Source organism: Plectropomus leopardus, chromosome 16 (assembly GCF_008729295.1).
Source record: "Plectropomus leopardus isolate mb chromosome 16, YSFRI_Pleo_2.0, whole genome shotgun sequence".
NCBI lineage: Eukaryota > Metazoa > Chordata > Actinopteri > Perciformes > Serranidae > Plectropomus > Plectropomus leopardus.
In genome coordinates this window covers 15,844,595-15,865,099 of record NC_056478.1, presented here as the reverse complement: position 1 = coordinate 15,865,099, position 20,505 = coordinate 15,844,595, and the positions used below count along the sequence as shown (strand labels likewise).

The 20,505-nt window shown below is 39.0% G+C and overlaps 1 protein-coding gene across 2 annotated transcripts in view; it reads right to left on the bottom strand.

Moving 5' to 3' along the window:
- The window catches only part of LOC121955947 (beta/gamma crystallin domain-containing protein 1-like), a 38,919-nt gene that overhangs the window by 7,488 nt on the left and 10,926 nt on the right, over positions 1-20,505 (bottom strand). For both annotated transcript variants that reach the window (XM_042504043.1, XM_042504042.1), the window contains 15 exons: positions 20,115-20,294; positions 18,574-18,612; positions 17,672-17,790; positions 14,825-14,981; positions 14,429-14,568; positions 12,827-12,953; positions 11,431-11,466; positions 10,369-10,529; positions 10,079-10,202; positions 8,444-8,589; positions 7,125-7,251; positions 5,379-5,408; positions 5,138-5,250; positions 4,388-4,520; positions 2,552-2,691 (listed from right to left, as the gene is read on the bottom strand). In XM_042504043.1, the coding sequence (XP_042359977.1) occupies positions 2,552-2,691; positions 4,388-4,520; positions 5,138-5,250; positions 5,379-5,408; positions 7,125-7,251; positions 8,444-8,589; positions 10,079-10,202; positions 10,369-10,529; positions 11,431-11,466; positions 12,827-12,953; positions 14,429-14,568; positions 14,825-14,981; positions 17,672-17,790; positions 18,574-18,612; positions 20,115-20,294 (1,772 nt within the window). The remainder of the gene's footprint in view (positions 1-2,551; positions 2,692-4,387; positions 4,521-5,137; positions 5,251-5,378; positions 5,409-7,124; positions 7,252-8,443; positions 8,590-10,078; positions 10,203-10,368; positions 10,530-11,430; positions 11,467-12,826; positions 12,954-14,428; positions 14,569-14,824; positions 14,982-17,671; positions 17,791-18,573; positions 18,613-20,114; positions 20,295-20,505) is intronic.

The following is a 20,505-nucleotide window of genomic DNA, read 5'->3' as shown; positions in this document are numbered from 1 at the left end:
CCTACCTACACAGTCTCAGAGAAAAATAATTCCAGGAAGCTGTCTTTATTGGCAGCATTAAGACTGATTATGCAAATCCAACCACCGCCAGTTTAAAAGAAACTCAAGATACGTATTTAGACAGACAACAAGGAAGTTGCTTATTTTATTATCTCTAAATCCTTCATCTGTAAATTTAAGCACCTTGCATTGTCTGTTAAGATTTACCTTGACTTATTGTTACAGTAGTGTTGCACTACAGGGGTGTGGTTTACTACACAAAGGACTAAGCTTAAAAAAATATTTGACATGTCGACTTGGCAGTTGATAACTTTTTAATTCAAAAGTCCATGTAAAGCAAGAATAAGTATGTGTAATGAATCTGTCACACCACAGAAAAATGTGTTAACCATCCAGTGAAATTTAAAACATTAAACAATTGTCAAGTGTATAAAAATAGGCTCAGAAACTGTGAAAAAATGAGCAGTATTCTCTGCTCTGAGACATTGTGGGCGTGTCCTCTGAAGGAGTTGACACTATGTTACAGTTAGGCCAACAACTAACATTTTTTTCTAGTAGCACTATATTCATATTAGTTCGTCCATTCATGAGTGGCGAGCTTGCAACATACCACGGTCACTCTTAACTCTTTCAGTCAAATAAATACATGCATAAACAAGCCAAATGCCACAATCATATAAACAGAAGCAGACCAAATGCCACTAATGTACCTTTCAATCATTTTAGCCTGAATCAGCTACCTGGCCACTGGGAGCTGCTGCTCACTGTTGGCAATAGTCCGTAGACGCTTTTCAGCTCAAGGAACATGTTTACTTTGTGTTACTGAGCTAGCTGCTAACAGGAGTCTGCCGCTTCATGGCTCGTTCTTGGCATTTATAAAGTGGGGGAGGGATTATGATAAGGATGCGTCCAGTGCGTCATGGAGTACTGCAGGAATAAGTCCTAAACCCTGAAAATGAGTTAGCATTTCAGCAACCTGGGTTTCCTTGTCTCAAAGTCAAGAGGTTTTTTGAATGGGTTTTTGGTTAGATGGCTCAAATAAGGTCTGTGGTTCACAAGATGAAGGGACTTTCTTGTTTTGTTCTTCGGCAGTGGTTCTAAGACTCTCTCAACGTATCACCTCAAAAACTATTAAGCTTTTGGGGCACCCCATACGGCTGAGGCCTCTGCAGCGGCCCCCTGTTCTCTCTCCCACCTTTCCTGACTCTCTAAAACCGTCCTGTCAATAAAGGGAAAATGCCCCAAAAAATAATCTTATAGTACCACAACTAATACCAACGTTAAAATGCAGTAACATATGCCTACTCTATTCAGCTACAAACAGTTAATGCAGAAAGTTTATTCCTAAAAAGAAGGTTATTTATTATGATAATTCCCATTTGGAGTCACAATTGCAGTGTTTTTACTTACACATCACAGTTTAACTAGTAAGTGATCATGGACGAATGCATGTGCAATGCTCATAAATATGGCTATGTAGCAGGGTGATATTGAATAAAAATATTACATGAAAGGCAGAATTAAATCTCATTTCAGGAATCTCAAAGTTCAAGTATTTTCACTTAAAAATGTGTGGTAGGTTTGATTGAAAAAAATATTCCTCCAAGTAACACTATAGGGAGCTTGCGTACCACGAGCGGTACAAGTACAATAGCTTGAGAACCATTGTTCTACAACATAAAATCCTTAAGTAAATATCTCATAATGAACTTTGAAGCTTTTATGTGTCTTAAAAAAGGTAGTTGCTAATAAATCGCCTTTCGAACGTCATCGCGCCGAGCCACACCAAACAGGGCTTCACAGCCTCGTTGTGGTGGCGATGTTAAGCTATGCAATCGCCGAGCAGTTTGTTTGTAGCCTAATATTAGCTTTACTCCTGGCGATCGCATTTAGGCTTCAAAAATCCTAAAACTGATGTTCATTTGTGAGGATTTTCTTGTTGAAAAAAGGTATCATAAATGTTTGTTTGCCACAGAGCTTTTTTATCTGTAATAATCCAAAATCCAATGGAAAATCCCATAGTCACTAACTTCCACGTGGGCCTACACAAAAACATCAACCCTGCCCTGTTGAGCATGCTTTTCCGCCCGCCCAAAAAATCCTGCACACTGAAATGTTGAAAAACACTTTAACAGTCACACTCTAGACTGTAGTACTTCACCGTTCAAAGCCTTTTACATTTTTTAAACAAGAATTCCCTAACATGTATAACATGTATAATATAAAAAAATAGAAAAAGAAATCACTGATTTTTCTTTTCCTATATTTTAGAAAGAGATTATAAAACAACAGGAGTTTAACAGTCAAGAACTAACAGGGGCAACTGACAGACTCGAGTGAAAAATGAAGAAAATTATTCTGTTTCACATGTTCCTGGCAGAGACAATGGCTTTGACAGCACAGTGGGTTCTCTCCAAAGTCAAAACACACACACAGGCTGTTATGCAGGAACCTTTCAAACTCACACCAAGAGGAGAACTTGTTGATGGGGGAGCAGCGGCTTTACTTTTATACAGAACTAGATGTGGCAAAGCAGTCGTGATGTACTCACATGCCTCCTTCCACCACCACAGACTGAACTCTGCTGCAGCCTCCAGCCAGCTGAAGGTTGACTGATCCGTCTGTCAGAACCACCCTCTTCCCCCGCAGATCACAGCGCTCAAACAAAGTGATGGACGGCAGTGAAAACTCCTGCTGAGCGAGAGGGAAAAGAGAGGTTGAAAGCACATTCAGAAATGGAGTAGGCGGAGAGCTGCAGGTCATGCAGGTTGATATTAAGGTTATTTTCAGGTTACCCTGGAAACGGACAACACTTGCACTTTTGTGCTCCCTGGTATTTTTGCTCTCTTGTATCTCTGCAACTGATGGGTTTTGCTACAATTTGAAAACAACATTTTGTAACTCATTAAACATTTACACATTACCATTTGACATGCATCGTATTAAAGGACTCTGACACACTAAACTGGCGGTCGTCCATTGGTCAGTGTTTGGTTGTTGGTGAGCATCTGCCACCCTAGTTTGTGCAGTGTGTCCTGCATCGTTGGCTGTAGTGGGCCCTTGTCTGTTGTTTTTTGGACGATTCAACATGTTGAAACAGAATAAATAACGGTCCATCTGTGAATTAAATCTGATTCAGCGCACAAGAGGAAAAGTAATAAAAGCAGATAAAGGGTTAAAGTCAAGAGAACATGAGATTGAATCTAACCTGTTATGTAAGATTGTGTTTTTTTTTAGCCATAAAGCTCTTCAGCAGATTTTTTTGTTTTATTGTTCACTAGTGCACCGTAAATATCAACTGTTCTTTAAACATCTGGTGGTGTAGTGTCTTGAATCGCCTTGTTGGTCATCGACTACAGAAATACAGACTTCCGCCACATGCTGATATGAAGCTAAAGTTATTTTCTCATGCAGGTGCAGAATGTAAGAGCTAGTTGGCTGTTGGCTATAGTCTTTGCGGTGTGTTCAGGTGCTTTTTGGCCAAAACACACACTATGTGAGGCAATGCAACAGTCTGCCTTCATCACCACTGGTCTTTGATGTCAGTTTGGTGTATTTGGGCCTTTAAATCAGGGAAGCTACCAGTTTGTTACTAGAACTATAAAAAGTTCAATCAACATGAACATTGAATGTAAGTATTGCTTAATTAGGCCAATATTTATCGACCAAAATGAGTCTATTCAGTGATTTTCACATAAAAATCATCTCCAATGTTTTTCGTGCACTGACGTTCAAATAGCAGTTACTTCCTGAGACCGTAATAACATCAGCTCAAGCAACAATTTAAAAATAATTTAAAAAATATAGTAATCCTCACAAAGTGAAAGGTTATACTTTCACTTAAATTGAACCATTTTTGAATTTACAGATCTGTCGGCTGCTCTCTGTTAAGAACTTTCTAAATTGCATTGTGATGTATTTCTACTGGCCTAGTGTCCATTGTTTGCATAATGTAATATTTAAACAAAAATAGTATGCAATTCATATATTATTGGTTTGATACTTGGGTTTCGGACACACTAAAAGATCTCACATACTATTTTAGCGTAGTAAAAAGCATGTTAGTATGGAATTTTGGACACAGCAAACATCTATGATTCTACTAACTCCATATTGATCCAAATTTTCCATAAGTACAACAATGTTATAGGAGTGCAATACTAAACTGGTGCAGTCCTTTTTTTTAATTGAACACTACTGACTGTAACAGATTTACATATATGTTTATGTGTATAAAATAAATGTTTCCCTGATAAATCCTTGAAAATGTGATGTCCAAACTTAAGGGTCTGAAGACACAAAATGGATTTAGGTTTAGGTTTTAAAAGGACATGTATGTTAAAAGTGTTAAAATATTTATAAAATAGAAAAAAACAAACAAACTTACAAAGCCAGTGGTCTGTAGTGATAGGATGGAGGAGTTTGCATTGACACATCCCATCGCTCTCAGATCTGGGTAGCTCCCAACTTCTAACACATACATCCTGCCAGTGAAGTCCCGTCCCTCAAATGCCAGCCAGCTGAAAGTCATTTGCATAAACACACACACACACACACACACACACACACACACACACACACACACACACACACACACACACACACGAGAGGAGCACAAAATGAGACTCATGTTCTGCACTGATGAAGAACTTTGATTACCATGTTAAGCCATTTGCATAATGTCGCTGTCAGATTTTTATTATGTACATTAAATTACTTGACACCACACAGTGAGTTACAATGTGCGTACTCTGCTCACTTATTCATGCTTGAGGATGAACAGCATACTGTGCTTGCACATATGCACACAGACTCAGCAATGCATCAAATTACTTTTGAGATACTGTGTCATTAAAAATGTAGGAAGTGCAGCATATTACAAGAATCTGGCATACAAACCATTTGTAGTAAGAAGAGCAGTAACAGGCTGTAGCAGTCCTAGGGATACTCTTGCAAAATGAGCAATATGCAGCTACAATTGTTTAAAATCACCTTTGGGAAATCCAAATGGGCCTGTCACTAAATTCTGCTTTTGCAGGATGGTGCAGAGTCCTTCAAGCACTAAGAATTCAACTTCAATCATAACTCACGATAACCGCAGCATGATATTTTGTCTATTGTAGGCAGTATTACTAACCTTCCGGCCAGAACTTTGCAGGAGGTCACAGAGATGCCGTCCTGCAGGGAGGCCACACTGTCCTCGAGAGGGAGGACAGAGCCTTGAAAACCTGGCTCAGAGAAAATCTGCACCTGAGACAAACACAGCAAGACAACAAGCCTGACTCATCCACTCTAAACCTCTCACACGCTTTATCAGATAAGACAGAGAGTATCTCAGCAAGGTTAAAGGTATTCTATCATCTTTTTAAATCACCTACCTTGAACTTGGCTGCATTCTCAAAATCATCCTGAAATGAAACAACAGCTTCATGAGACTCATTTATGCACTAAACCAAAACAGAAAGTTATTAAAAATGGATTATACTGCACATTACTATTTACTGCAAATGGCACAGCTGTGGTTGAAATTGGAAAGGAAATGATACTAATTCTCATTATTTCTTTGCTTATAATTGAGGCCAAATTATTAACTGTATTATTGTTCTTGGTATTAAGAATTTTATTTTACTGCATTTTGCTTCTTAAAGGAACAGTTTACCCCAAAATAACAATAATAAAAAATGTATTTCTACTATTACCTGCAGTGCTATTTATTAATCTATATTTGTGTTATTTTTCTACCAAACTACATCCAATCACTGTGCAAAAGGTGCTGTGCATCTAGTGCTAGCTCGCCTAGCACCACTGCACAAGCTAACATTATATTCAAGGAGGATGCCATTAATGTTTACATCTCGTGATGTTACAAGCATAGCCCTTTCCTCCTTGATTAGACGTCAGAGATGGGACCATGTAATTGTTTTGCAAAGACACAAGTCACAAGTCTTTGCACTCAAGCCCTGAGTCAAGTATGACAATTACCCAGCCAAGTACTAAGTCCTAAACTGAGTTTCGAGTCTTAAACAAGTCATAATACACTTTTCACCAAATGCAATGTAATTTTAACAACAAAGCATAATATATTACATTTACAAAAATAGTAACTAATGCTTTTAAAATTTGCATTTATTTGTTAAAATGGGTTGGTTAAAATAAGTGCGACTGAACTTAATCATAAAAAGTAGTGCAGATATTACACCTTTATAGCATATAGCACTGTTAGCTCAACAGAGTGAATTTTGAATGTTTTTGTCCTGTCTCGTTGTATAATGTAAATGTTGTAAAATAGTAAAAAGAGTACTTGCAACGTTGTCGTCCAAAGCATACATTTAGATCCTTTGGCTTATATCAAGTATTCTCTAGTCAAGTCTCAAGTCTAATTCTAAGTCTGACTCGAGTTGCAAATATTTTATGATTTTGTCAAGTTCAGTTTAAAGTTACCAAATTTTTGACACCAGATCAAGACATGTGAGTCCATACCACTGGTAAATGCACACTTCTGTCTGTACAGTTATAATTGGCAGATGTCATTAGGCAGAAAGAAAATAGTTCTTTCATTTTTATTTTGGGGTTAATTGTCCCTTCAACCTCAGAATGAAGCTGCAACACTGCAATAGACTTTGCTTGAAATCTTTGCCTGTTTGTCATCATCTGGTTTGAAATCGAAGTAACCTAATGATGAGTCACCTTTGTGATTTTAGATGTCTTCACATTAAGTCTTATGACAAGAAATTTCCTCTCTGCACAGACTCATTTTACTCTGGCTCTGTGTGACTCATGCTCACAAAATTATTCTAACTGCATTAAAGTTTGTCAGCCCCCCCCCAAAGATTACAGCAATTTTTGATTTAGTCACAAGCACGAGTATTGTGGCTGGTCACATGCAATGGAAGCATTGGGTTTGCCAAAGTGGGACTATCAGGGGAAGTGAGAATACAGCTCAATAATGCAAAATTGCAAAATTATTTAATGCCAAAATTACAATCACTGTGATCATTTGGAGCAAATTATGCAGCTCATATAATCACACTGGCTGCTGCTTCAACAAAAAAAGATCACAAAACAATTTGTCTAAAAACTGGGCAAAACGGCAAGGTTTTGTAACTCTGAGTCATTGCTCTTACCAGCACAACAGGCATCACTGAGGCCACTCTTGGCTGTAGCGCCCCCCAGTCCTCTGGGCTTCCATACAGGCCTTTCTCCAGGATGTAGCACTCACCACAAAAGCCTGGCTTCTCAAACACAGCCCAGCTGAGACAGAAAACATTAGAAGGAGGATCATTATCACCCTTTTATTGTGTTCTGACATTTCACATTCGTGTTTGCTGGTTTCTCATTTTATCTTAACTAGTAGAGAACCACAGTCTAGCACTTGCTAACAAAGAAAGCCACAAGAATTCACAGTGCGACAAAGTTTTCATTTATCAAGTTGTCAACAATTCTTGGTCAGAGTCCAATCAGATAATGGCCTTCCACATGATAATATCTCAGTTATGCACTGTATGTACCCTCTTGGCAAATTGGGCATGTCTTCGGTGTGCATGTGTGTGTTGTTGGGTGCTTCTGCTCAGAGACAGACCGGGGCTATGTCCGCATTTTTGGGCTTGTGTGTGTGCCACTACACTACAAACACGTCTCTCTCAGCAATGCAAAAACAACACACAGAGCCAATCAGAGGCCGGCAACAAGACATGGGCGAGGCTGTAAAATCTAATGACAGGCTAGCAGCGCAGCAAGAATAACCCTTCAGTGTTGCAGGAGTCCTGCCTCCTAAAGACGGACAGAATGTTCTGCTTTTCATTATTCATCATTTTGTTTGACTCTCCCCCGAGTTGCAAAAATCAGCATGTTCTGCATTTCAATATTCTGATCCCAGTATTTGTTTCTGATTTGCTTCTGGTTTTGTTTACTTTTGTTTTTTTCCAGATGATGATAGCATAAAGAAATAGAAACAACTTGGGAATACAGTCACTACTTCACAAAATCCAAATATATATGACATTTCTTTTTAACGGTGATCAGATGTCCTCCACACCCTGCACTACTTTCGCATTCACTCCCACTGTGAAAGGGTGTGAGCAGCAAAATCAACTTACGTTGACAGGAAGTGAGGTGTGGCAGGCTAAACATAAGTGAACTAGGCAATCTGTCTCAACCTGTCAGCATGGGCACGGCAGCTTCACCGTTACACACCTGAGCAGCAAAAAAAAAAAAAAAAAAAAAGAATGCACCTCACTGGGACTGCAGCCCAGAGTAATTATCAGGTTGAAGTGCAGGAATGCATCTTACAGCACTGTGAGGTATCATCTGGAGAAACATACCTTAAGTCTTACAGTGGAAAGACAGCTGAGGAATTTCAATTATCTGAGACAACGTTTTATTTCTTGTTACAGCTCCCACAGCAGGGAAGGCTACAGGGATAAGTATAATGCTTGTCACTTACACGCCGCGGATGACATCAACTGACTGCGTCTTCATGCCATAGCCAGTGTCATCCAAGTTAATGACAGGCACCGACAGGTCAATGTTAACTCCCAGCTCGCCGAAATCTCTGTCGCTGAACATTTTGAGGTGCGGAGACATGAAATCCTGTAGAGAGTGACAGCAAAAAAACAAAAAAGTCAACACACTTTATGGTTCCATTTTTTTATGTCATTCCTCCTTCATATTATATTCTACTATAAATTAATGCAATTTTTATCAACCATTAGCAAGACCAGGAAAATGAGTAAAAAAACAAACAAAACAAAAGTTGAACACTCAAAATAGCTAAACTGAGCTAACTGATCAAAAGCTAAACTACATGTTTTTCTTCACCAACATGTCAAGGTTAATGTTGCACAGTTTTAAGATGTAAGAATAATAATATCTGCCACACTGAAAGTAAACACTATCATATTTTATTGACGTTATTTTGAATAATTAATTTGCTTGGTGAGCATTGCTTGTTTGAAACTGCTCATTTTCATAGGTTGTTTTTGCTGTTTGAATAAATCAAAGAGGTATTCCACTGCTGGAAAATGGTCTTTTCTTAAAACTAGGCTGATGCAACAGAAAGATGCAAATGCTGTTGAAATAGGTGCTACATGACCAGAGAAAACAGAGCAAAAAGGCTGTGGCATTTAACTTTGGTCTCAATGTAGAATACCTACAACTACCAGAATGCACTGCACCAGACTGTCGTGGTAGCGAGCATATGAAAATCAAGAAAGTAAAGAGAAGTCACTGCTTCAAAATGCAACATATGCGCAGTAAAATTTGGTATGCACTTTCCAAAAGGCTCAATAGTTGGTGCGCTGTCATAGAACACGAGGGATGATGCATTTATTTCGCTGAGGTGTCCACAGTCAGCCTTTGATCGAAATATATTTAGAAAGACAACAGTGAGAAATGAGAAATTGAGAAATTATTCTGCAATTATTGAAAACATAGATACAAGTTTGGACTTGTTTAACAGAAATTGACACCCCAGCCTCAATTAAATTTTTTTAAAAAAGAAAAGATATCAAATAATTTCTATATAAAACATTTGGCTGCCATACATTTGAGTGTGCAGAAGAAAATAGGGTATTGAAAAAATAACATATCTCAAGTGGTATTTCTACTTCCACCCCGAACGATTACTGTGCTATCCAAAAGTCAGCAGCGTTAAGTTTATTCCCTTATCACAGCTTCATAAAAACAAAACTTTATTGTTTTCATGCATTTTATTTACTTCTTTGTTCAACACAGTTTTTTATGAATCAATTCTCCAATAAAATCTTGAGTAAACCCCAGAGTTTTCTCTGGTATTTAACAGAGCTCTCCCGGGTTGCTAACTCTATACACTGTGGAAAGTTTTGCTCTCCCTCAGTCTGAATACTTTTACATCGATTTTCCATTCTCACTAGAATAAACTTTTTTGGGGGAACACAGTATACTTTCCATTTTTGAAGACTAATTCTGACATTCACAAACCCACAGTAGCTGAGCCATAATTTAAACATCACACCACAGCTATTTTCTGTCATATGATGTATGATGAACTAACTTCAGTTATACAAAGGTGCATGGTAAGTTAACCCAGTGTGATACTCACAGCCAGTATAGGTCGTAGTGATAGGAGCGGCTCGGAGCCTCCCCAATTGCTACAGTCCAGGTACTCTCCTTCCTCCAGGATGTGCTGCTGGCCCTCAAACCCAGGATCGCTGTAGCCCACCCAGCTGGAGGGAAAGAGTTACTGGTTAGAGCTGTGTTTGTGAATCGTGACTGCATTACATAATCTCAGACTCACTATCTGGCAGTTAAGCTTGTCCTGAATTAACTTTACTCCAATATTAGCAACTGACTTTATTCTGTTTGAACACGGAAAATGAATTTAAGACTCACAGTCCTCCGATGATCTTTAAAGAACCCACAGACTTTGGTTTTGTCGAGTCATGGTTTGATCCATTTGTAGCAATGTCTCCTTCACTTTCACAAAAGCTGAACACATCACTGTCGATTTCCAAACAGGAGCCCTCAAGACCAGGCTTCTCATACACCAAAGCCTGTAAAAAAAAGGACAAGGCTAATAATAAACTTCACTCATCATTTGCCCGAGTGGATAAACTATTAAACTCAGCTGTCCTTGGTACTCCCTTGAGTTTTTGTTTGTCTTTGCTCTCCCAGACTAAATTCTTATTTTTGTCTCTTTTTGAGAATTGATCAAAGATAGCTGGTTACATAAATGCCACACTATTTTTGATAAAGAGATAATACTTTTTTCCAGAGACACATTGCAAGGTTGAGGTAGGTTTTATTTCTTGATGAATAACTTGCTGTGGTCAGTGTGACCGCCACTGAAGAGGTGAAAGACAAATATTGGAAACTTTGTCTGTTGAGCATTTTGAGCACAATATCATGAATGTGTGCACTTCAGTGATCTTCATCTTTGTTGAATGAAAGCACAAAATATTGAGTCTAAAAAAATCTCTTGAACTTTCACTCTGAGGTCTGAAAATGTCTGTTGCCATAACACACTATGATTACATTGGAAATTCCTTGACATCACATCTATTCTTGTCTTAAAATAAGATAAAAACAACACAAAACAGAAAATGGGCCGCTCCCTTAAAGGCCCAGTGAGAGGGATTTAGGGAGGTATTTTGGCAGAAATGAATTGAATACAGAAATTATGTTTCTTTAGTGTAGAGTCACCTGAAAACAAGAATCATTGTGTTTTCATTAGTGCTATCTGTTTAGAGAGCGGGTCCTCGCCTTTGGAGTCCACCATGTTGCACTGCCATGTTTCTACATTAGCCAAGAACTTCACAAAAAACACTGGCAGGGACATTTGCGTTTTTGTGTCAGACACTGTAGTTGGCAGCCGATACACAATGTACAATGAGCATAATGAGAACATAAAACATGCAATTGAAATAAGACTGTAGCATGGTATGTTGATCCTACCTTGACTTCATTGGGATTCTCCACTTTGAATCCACCCTGTAACAAAAACATCATCATCAACAAATGTTTTTTTCTCTAAATAGCCTAAATGTACACAAAAAGTGTGTCAGTCAGCAATTACTCAAATGGTTCTACTTATCTGGAAATTAAAGAACACACTACACTTACGCTGTAAAGCCCTCTGAGGCAAACCATGTTTTGTGATAATGGGCTCTATAAATAAAATTGACTTGACTTGACATGAATGTCAATTCTGTTATGAAAAGGTGCAAAGAAAATTAATAGAAAACAGAGAACATGCTGAACCGAACTTCTGTCTCAGTGGGCAACTGATTGCGGCTAATTCTCACATTAAATGCCTTTGTACAGAGCCAGACAGAGGCTATTCATATAAGAGAACCTGTCATTACAAAGTCAAAATAGTGAATTTCTTCACTATTAGTGTTAATGAAAGCTAACTGTATCATATTAATTGTACGTGTCTTAGTAAGCAAAAAGTTACCGATAGAATATGCAAAAGCAAAAGCTGAATGGGAACAAGAGCAAGTCTAAACCAAAGTCTGATGGCATCTCTGTAATGCTTACTTAAATTGCTAACTCTAGCAGGCTAACATGTTACCTACTAAATACCTACTAAACATCAATTATGTTTACCATCTAAGTTTTGCCGGTTAGCAAGCTACTAAACACAAAGTACAGCAGAGGCTGGTGGACATAGTCTCCGGTTTTGCAGGTATATGGTCATAAACCAACACAATGATGGCAATAGATGAAAAGTCAGAGGACCTCCTCCAAGGTCACTACAGTTCATCCTAAGGGGACATGGATGTGCGTACCAATATCTCTGATATCCCTCCAATAGTTGTCAAGCCATTTCATGCAAGCCCTAAATGTGAACTTCTTGGTGGTGCTTGAAGAAAAGTCAGGATTTTAAGAATCCTCTGTGCACCATGAATGTCTGTTCTGAATTTTCTATCAATCTGACTGGTAAATTAAAGATACTTCCCAGCATAAGTGAATATTTTGTATAAAAATTCATGGCAATCCATCCAACATTTGTTGGAACTGTGGTGTAGTTCATTTATAGATAACATTAGCTTTTTACTTCAGGTGATTTGCACATAATTAAAAAATCCTAAAACTGGTGTTCATTTGTGGAGATTTTCTTGCTTAACAACATTAGTATGTATCATAAATTTGTTTGCCATAGAACTTACTGTCTGCAATAATCCTAAATCCAATTGAAAAATCCCACTGGCTTTTTGTCAAGGGAACTAGGGCGATGTTAATGTTTGTATTGGCCAACACTTAAAAATCATCCCTGCAATACTCCATAGAAAACTAACACATTCATGAACTACCCTCTGCAGTGTACATTAGGCACAGAAATACAAACCATTTTAAGTGGTCTCAGAGATCCAACAAAGGGTGATGTGAAGCCCCAGGACTCAGGAACAGGGTACTCTCCCATCTCCAGCACAGCTACCATGCCCTGGAAGCCCGGATCACTGAAAACCAGCCACCTAAAGGACAGAGGAACACCCACAGTGCATGTTAATGAGCATTAAGCCAAAGGTCCCTCCACATTATGCGTCACGTTGCCTTTTGGTGGTTTTTAAAACAATGTAATTCATGACCTTGCATGGCTTGTTGCTTTTATAAAACAGTTATAGAAAGAACAAACTCCCTGATTCTTGTTTTTCCACGTAGAAGTCAGCAGCTATGGGCATGATTGGTCATTTTACTCAGCACATTAAGTATTATTAGGTCAGGGCAGAGTCTTAATTAGGTATTTCATATTTACCTCAGGCATGAGTCATCCGACAACAGCAAAGAACAAAAGCTAGTTGTTTTAGAATAAAATATCTTGGGAATGCTTCACTTCAAAGCATTTTCTAAAACTATTCACTTCTGGCGTGGGCAGCTTTTGTTGGAGCTTTGCCCCTACCTCTGGCATTTGATGTATTATGTAGCGAAACACAATGCCGCATAAAAATCACCACATGTGAGCCCCTGGCAGAAAAAAAATGAACCCAGCTCATTCCACCAATGCTGTGGAAGTGATTCTAAGAAATGATGCCAACCTTATGGCGCTGAGAGACATATAATAACAGGAGCCAGTGAGTCAGTGAACTCAACTGAACTAGCATGTTGCAGTGAATTTGTTCTACACAAAACTCCATCTGCTGAACAGTTGCTCCACTTTATGCAGTGCAAACTCCAAAGGGGGGAGCTGCTGAAGCATAATTGTAGCTGAGCAAAGATGAGCTGGCATTTGACAACAATCTACCTCAAGTGCCAATGTGAAGCTACAAAAATAGTGTGAGAAAAGCATTTGTTGTCACTAAAGTCCTCACGGGCAGGGCGCAAAATGTCCCAAATGCCAAAACCTCTCACGTGGAAAAACATTCTCCCCTTTGCCAAATTCCCTCCACACCTTTGTCTGTTTCTCTCCATCTAGTCTCCACCTCTTCACTCTGTTATTCAAGTTCCCCCCCACACCCATTCCCTCTAGTTTCTAACATGCAACAGCAGGACAGACATTCCTAAAGAGGCAAACGAGTGAGAGTCAAACCAAAGACAAACACTGAGGAGTGCCATAATGATTATTATCTCTCAGCTACTTGTCAAAGCCAAGCACTGGGAACATCCCATTAAAAAGACAGCTTTACGTTCAGCACAGCAGGCAAGATTTCCAATGTCTACTCTTCTGCTGGCTCTGCCAGTCATTAGTAATGAAGAAATCACTGCAAGGCACGACTTGTATCATTAGCTCCAGAGCAATGATGCTAGTTATGTGCCTTCAGCGTCTAAATGTATTGCCTTACAAATAAAATCTAATCTGCAGATAACTACCTATCCATCACTCTGATCAATCTCGATAAGTAGACCATGTGTCTTGCTAATGATTTGATTTTGACGGCTTGTTCGATACCGTGACGCACACTTTACCATAGATCAGTCGCAAAGATCTGAATGATTGTTTTGTCACACTTACACCCCAGAGTGCACTCGAATGGAAGCAGTGCTCACTGGGATGCCAAATGAGCCCGTCTCTATTGTGTCATCGTGGTAAGGTGTTACTCTGCCGTGGCCCTCTGGTTCAGTAAACAGATCAATATGGGGAAGGCTGTAATCCTGCAGAGAGGGGAAGCAAACAGAGTAATTATCAGCAGTGGCCAATACTTATCCTTAGATCATTCCTCTACAATGAAACCAAATACGACTTCAGTCTTTTTCTCAGTAACTCTGTTATTAAGGAGTCTGAACTGAATATCAATTAAGCAATATCACATATTGACTATGTCTTAGAGGGCTATGTGGGGTGATGATTATGTAGATGTGAAATTGCTGGAGGCTAAATGAGTTTTAAGTATTTAATCGGTGCACTCACCGCGACAGCTAGACGAATTGAGCCAATCCGCATTGGTGGGTTGTTCTGTGGTTCAGCTGCCGGCCCAGGCTCTGCCCACACGTTTGTCAATTCAATGCCCCCCTCCTCTAGGGCGATAGTGCGTCCCTGGAAGTTAGGCTTCTCATAGAGCACCCAGCTGTAGTAAAAAAGAAAAATGTATAATTATACTGCCACAAAGAGATAATAATAGAGTATGTTGGAAAAAGGAGAGAAAAAAAGAGGATATATTCATGCAGTATAAAAAGTGCCTTAAAGCAAAGCAGCATTTTGTATACATTTTGCTTTCTTACCAAACATTTGATAAGAAAAGGTAAGAGCAGTTAGTTCAACTTTAATCTGGAAACAGAGGGGAACAGCCAGTTAAGCTCTTTATGAAGGTAGCACTTAAAAATCAAAATATTACACAAATCAGTGTCTGTGATGCAATGGCACACAGGGGAACTGTGCCAGATTTATTCATTATGCCCTTGATTGTGCTGGATCTGATTCAGATTTCAGATTCAGATTTACTTTGTCATCTTCAATTATGCACTTCCATACGCAAATAAAAAACAAATTATGTTTCCCCTCAAAGGATAAAAACAGTGTTCGTCAACAACAAATAGCAGAATGAAAATCTAAAAAGAAAAAAAAGATTCATAAATAAGTACATAATAGACATTTTTAAAAAGTTAAATAAGTGCATCATTGCAGAGACATGAAGGGCCCCTTTAAGTGTCCATAAAGTGCAGTGGATGGGGATGATTGCCTGATCCTCGACAAGGGCAAAAGTGGCGGAGAGATCAATGGTCTCTCGCCTACTTCCTACCACCCAGCTTTGCTCAGACAACAACTGTCTTCAAACTTGACCTTCATTGTGAACTCAACTAAGGTTTCGTGACTGCATCTTGCACGGTGGTGGCACTATGTGTTGACAAAATCTGTCCACAGACATACATCTAAACACCTGCTCAAAATGATACCAGCCGCACTGTTGCAGCTGGCAAAAAACCTGCCTACCAACACCCCTAACTAAAGCTCCCTATCAACACATAATATCTTGTTTGTTTAATCAAACAAAAACTGACTTGTAAAAACATCAATTCATGTTTTAACACGGCTTACATGCCAGACTTTTTCTTGGCGAAGCACAGTAACTTCCCGAAGTCTCCACTGGTTGCCTGCCAACCTCGTGGTGGACAGATATGACAGTGATATCAATCTTCTCATGTAACTTTTGGCCAGAAAGCTAATTAGCATATTTCCCCAAAAATGTTAATCAATTTCCTCAAATATCATTCAAACAAGAAAGTGTGAATCATCAACTAAGGACCACATGACTATAAGACAATTCTTAGCTCCAAAGGTTATTCAAACATATCAGCAGGAAGAAATGATTGAACTATTGCTTTTACTACTTTGAGGAGAGTTTTTGACCTCTGGTAGTGCTCTGGGGCAAAGTTTTTATGAGTGGGTGGACATTTACTTTGATCAAGTGCACATGCCATACATATTCCTGAACACGGTTTTACACTGTTCCACGAATCTAAAGGTGGCAGTAAGGGCCCTGACACACCAAGCCAATGGTCTGCCACGGGTAAATGTTGAGCCACTGGTGAGCATCTGTCGCCTAATTTTTGCGGTATGTTCTGCACCTTTGGCATTAGTCCGCTCTTCTACGTATTTTTTTTGGCTGATTCAACATGTTTAATCAGCATCAGAGACAGGGGAGCCCATTGTTGAGAGAAATCACTCTGATTAACAGTTCAGCTACGTGCACGGGAAGCGAAACAGAGGTTAGAACAGCCAACAAACAGCTACTGTCAAGAGGGCGTAAGATCGACGCCAACTTGTTATAGTAGGAAAGATGATTTTTTTTTTTAGCCATTGTGCTCTTTAGCAGAAACAGTTTTTAATAGTTTGTAGTAGTGATGACGAACACAGTAAATATGCTGTTATTTTAACATTGGGTTGTGTTGTTAGTGGGCTAAGTAGTTAACTACATCTTGAACGCGCCCTGTCGGCAAATTTGAAAATACTACAATGGTGAAAGAATGACCCGCCCTATTCTCCCTGGGACTGGCTAGTACTCGTTGCCTTTGTTGGTTGTATGGGTTAGGCATAGTCAAAAACAGTGGAGCTTGTCAGGGTTAGGTTTAGAGTGTCAGGGTGAGCCTATCAGCAGAGGAAGGCAAGCCGCTCCTTCGCCATCCTAGGATTTGCTAATTCATGTTCTTTCAGTCCTCTTTTTCCTTTGCGCTTGATGAATACAGACTAACAACATCTGCTGGTATGGAGAGTTATGTCCTCTCACACAGGGGCAGAACATACGTGCTAGTAGGCCTTTGGCTGTGGTTTTTGTGTTTGGTTACGCGAGGTGATGCAACATTCGGCCTTTGTCACGACTATTTCTTTAATGTCTGTTTGGATCTTATAACATCAGATAATGCAGCAATGCTCCTGCAAGGGCAGTGAAGAGGACTTTTAGAAAGCAGATGTGGATGTAAACAAAGCAAGTAACAAAAGAAAAAGTTTTATGGGGAAGAACATGTATTCAATTCATTTGCCAGTTCTCAAGGATACTCATAATCTGTTTTGTTGACACTCAATGTAAACAGAAACTTTGCTTGTTAAGGTTTACAAGGAAAAAGTGTAAGAGCGGTTATGTAATTACAGTTATCAAGCACTGAGTTCTCAAGGCTGATATTTCATTAAACTAATGACACATCCAGGAGCCAACAGGCCACACTGGCATCCGAAAAACCACTTGACACTAATTAGAACCACACTTCAGTGCACATTTTCTGTTCATCGTCTGAAAAGTTCCAGTTGAATGTCACTACTTACCATCCTCTAACAACCTTCACCGATATGAGAGGCGAGAGCTGCAGAGAAGTAGCATCTGTTACATCCCTGTTAATCTCATGCGCCTGGCCGCTGAACTGAGCTTTCTCAAACAACACCATCTGTGTAGAGATAGAAGGATAGAGTGGAAAAAAGATCAATATTCAAGAAAAATTTAAAACTGCATAACCTGCTTACTCCATCATAATAAATCATGATTCACAGCGCAAAGACCTAATAGCACGGCACTTTTCAGAGTTTCTGTTTTATGCGCACAGTAAAAGCATATTTATGTTCATCTGCACCACAAAGTATGAACAGGCACCCCATTACGTGAACCACCAGGGCCTAATGTTGATGCAGTGCATCATTTTAATCAATATAAGGGTTACATTTTTGCTTAACAGGCCAACAGAATATTGAAGTTTGTGAATAATGAATTCTCAAAACTGGCTGCTCTGGAGACTCTTTATTCAATAACACTGTTTTAATTTTATTCTAACAGCCTTCATCTTTCATGATGCTTGGTTTTGTACATACTACCCATGACAGAGGATTCCCAGCACAGCTAAAGCTGGAGGTAGACTGAATTAAAGCAACGTGTGGGCAAGAAACTGAAAATATTGAGCGCCAGGGGAAAATCTCTCCCGCTTGCAACAACTGTTAATGAAGTTCTACAATAATGCAGAACCACAAGTTCGGCACTGCATTGGCAGCACTGAACTCCATGATTTTAATCACATCCAGCTGAGCATTTGCACCAGACTGTTTTTTTTAAATACTTTGTTTACCCCCAAGAACACCATATGAAAAGCAGATGTTTTCACAGAACAGAGAGTTGTCTGTCCAGAGTCCTCTCTCCATCTTGCTTCTATTGTGTGCGGGCAAAGCTTTGCCTACTGTACCTTTCCGGGGCGCTTGTGAAATCCCTTGGCGGCTCTTATCTGGAATGCAAAAACACATAATTTTCATTGCAACAAAGACCACAGCAAACATCTATAAAATGCTAATGTTCATTTGTTTGTGTAGCAGCTCTGTGCCTGTTGAATGTCCCAACCTTTTAGTTTGCTTCCAGGGACACAGTGGGTCTGTGGAGACTGCACTGTTTTCAGTTTGTTTTTATGCAGCACACTGGTGGGCATTGCCAGCAGGAAAAAGTGTTGCTTAATTCAGCACACGCAAAATAGGCAACTTGTGAGTTTAGTAGCAAATAAAAACTGAAAAAACTACAGCAACTAGAAAGCTTGTAACATAAAGTCAGTTACAATTTTGATGATTTACGTTTAATATTTAAGCAAAAGGGCCAAAAGTTCATTTGCTGTAGCTCTGGAAATGTAAATATTTGCTTGTTTTCTCTCTTATCTTCCATAGTAAGCACTGAAGGCAAGCACTGAAAGGTCTAGTGTATAGGATTTTGTGGCATCTAGCATCTAGGTTGCAGAACTGAAACTTCAATCGCGTGCAAAGCATGTTGGAGAGCTGTAGTGGCCAACACAAAAATGTAAATGACCCAACTGAGAGCCAGTGTTGGGTTTGTTTGTATGGGGCTTCTGTTGGAGAGGACCTGCTCTGTATGTGAACATAAACAGCTCATTCTAAGGTAACACTGACTTGACTTTTAGGTGATAAAAAACTAATGAGAACATAGTTAGGAATATTATACACCACATCTGCTAGTAGATGCCCCTAAATCCTACAGACTGGACCTTTAAATATGTTAACCTGGGCTTTGGAAAACTTTTCACTATTTACTGACACTTTACAGAACAAACAATTAATGGATTTTTTTTTTAAATGAAGAAATGGTAATGCTTTATTTTAGAGGTTTTTAGAAAGAGCTATATATATATTTGCCTATTATAACCAGTTATTAACAATTAGTAAATTGAGCCATGCACTCAACAGGTAAACCTCCAATTAAATGATTCTAACTGATAGCTTAAACATGCACAAATGTGGAATTTGCCAACAGGCAAACGTATAATTCAACATATATGAAAAACAAAAAATACTGTCATATATTGCAGTTCATTGAGTATTTACTTGGGTTAAATTGGAGCTTTCTTTTCAAGGAGATAATTTTAGAGATTATTAGTAACAAATTAAAAGTTCTTTCAATTAAACTTATTAGAAATGATTAGAAAACGATGGTCACGTGAATAAGTATTACCAAAATAATCATGAGTTGCAGCCCTTAATCCTTTTAAGGGATGAATGATCCACTGTTGTGGGGATTGAAAAGCTTAATGATGATCACAAAATGCAAATATAATTAAAAAAATGGGGATTTTTTAATAAAAAGCAAAGGTAAAGCAGCTCTAAGAGAATTTAAGGATTTAAATAGTGTCTAGCTCAACAAGCAGTCTGAGCTCATTCTTCAAAGAGATGTGCAGCTTCAGTTTAAACTATTAGGTATACTTTAATGGTGTGTTTGCCACATACTTACCTTATTTCTTAGTATTCCTTGAGGCTGAGCCAGAGGCGGCTTAAGCTCAGGCAGTGCAGGATGTGTTATGGGAGGAATCTCGGGAAGAAATGGAGACACAGCATCAGGAAGCACCAGAGCTGGTTTCACAGCCAGGCCTGTTTCACCTCCAGATGCAAGAGCTGTCATTTTGCCATTCACCTGATGAATAAATCAAAAACTATCAGTTATGCACAGAAGTTTTTCATTGAGCATCTCTTCTTACAAAACATCTACAGAATTTCTGCTGTTATGGAGTGGTGCAGTGATGACATTTTTAATGTGGATGGACACAGTGTCGCCCTGGTTCCTTCATTAGAAAGCCTATGGGATTTTTCCATTGGATTTTGGATCATTGCAGGAAAATAAGGTC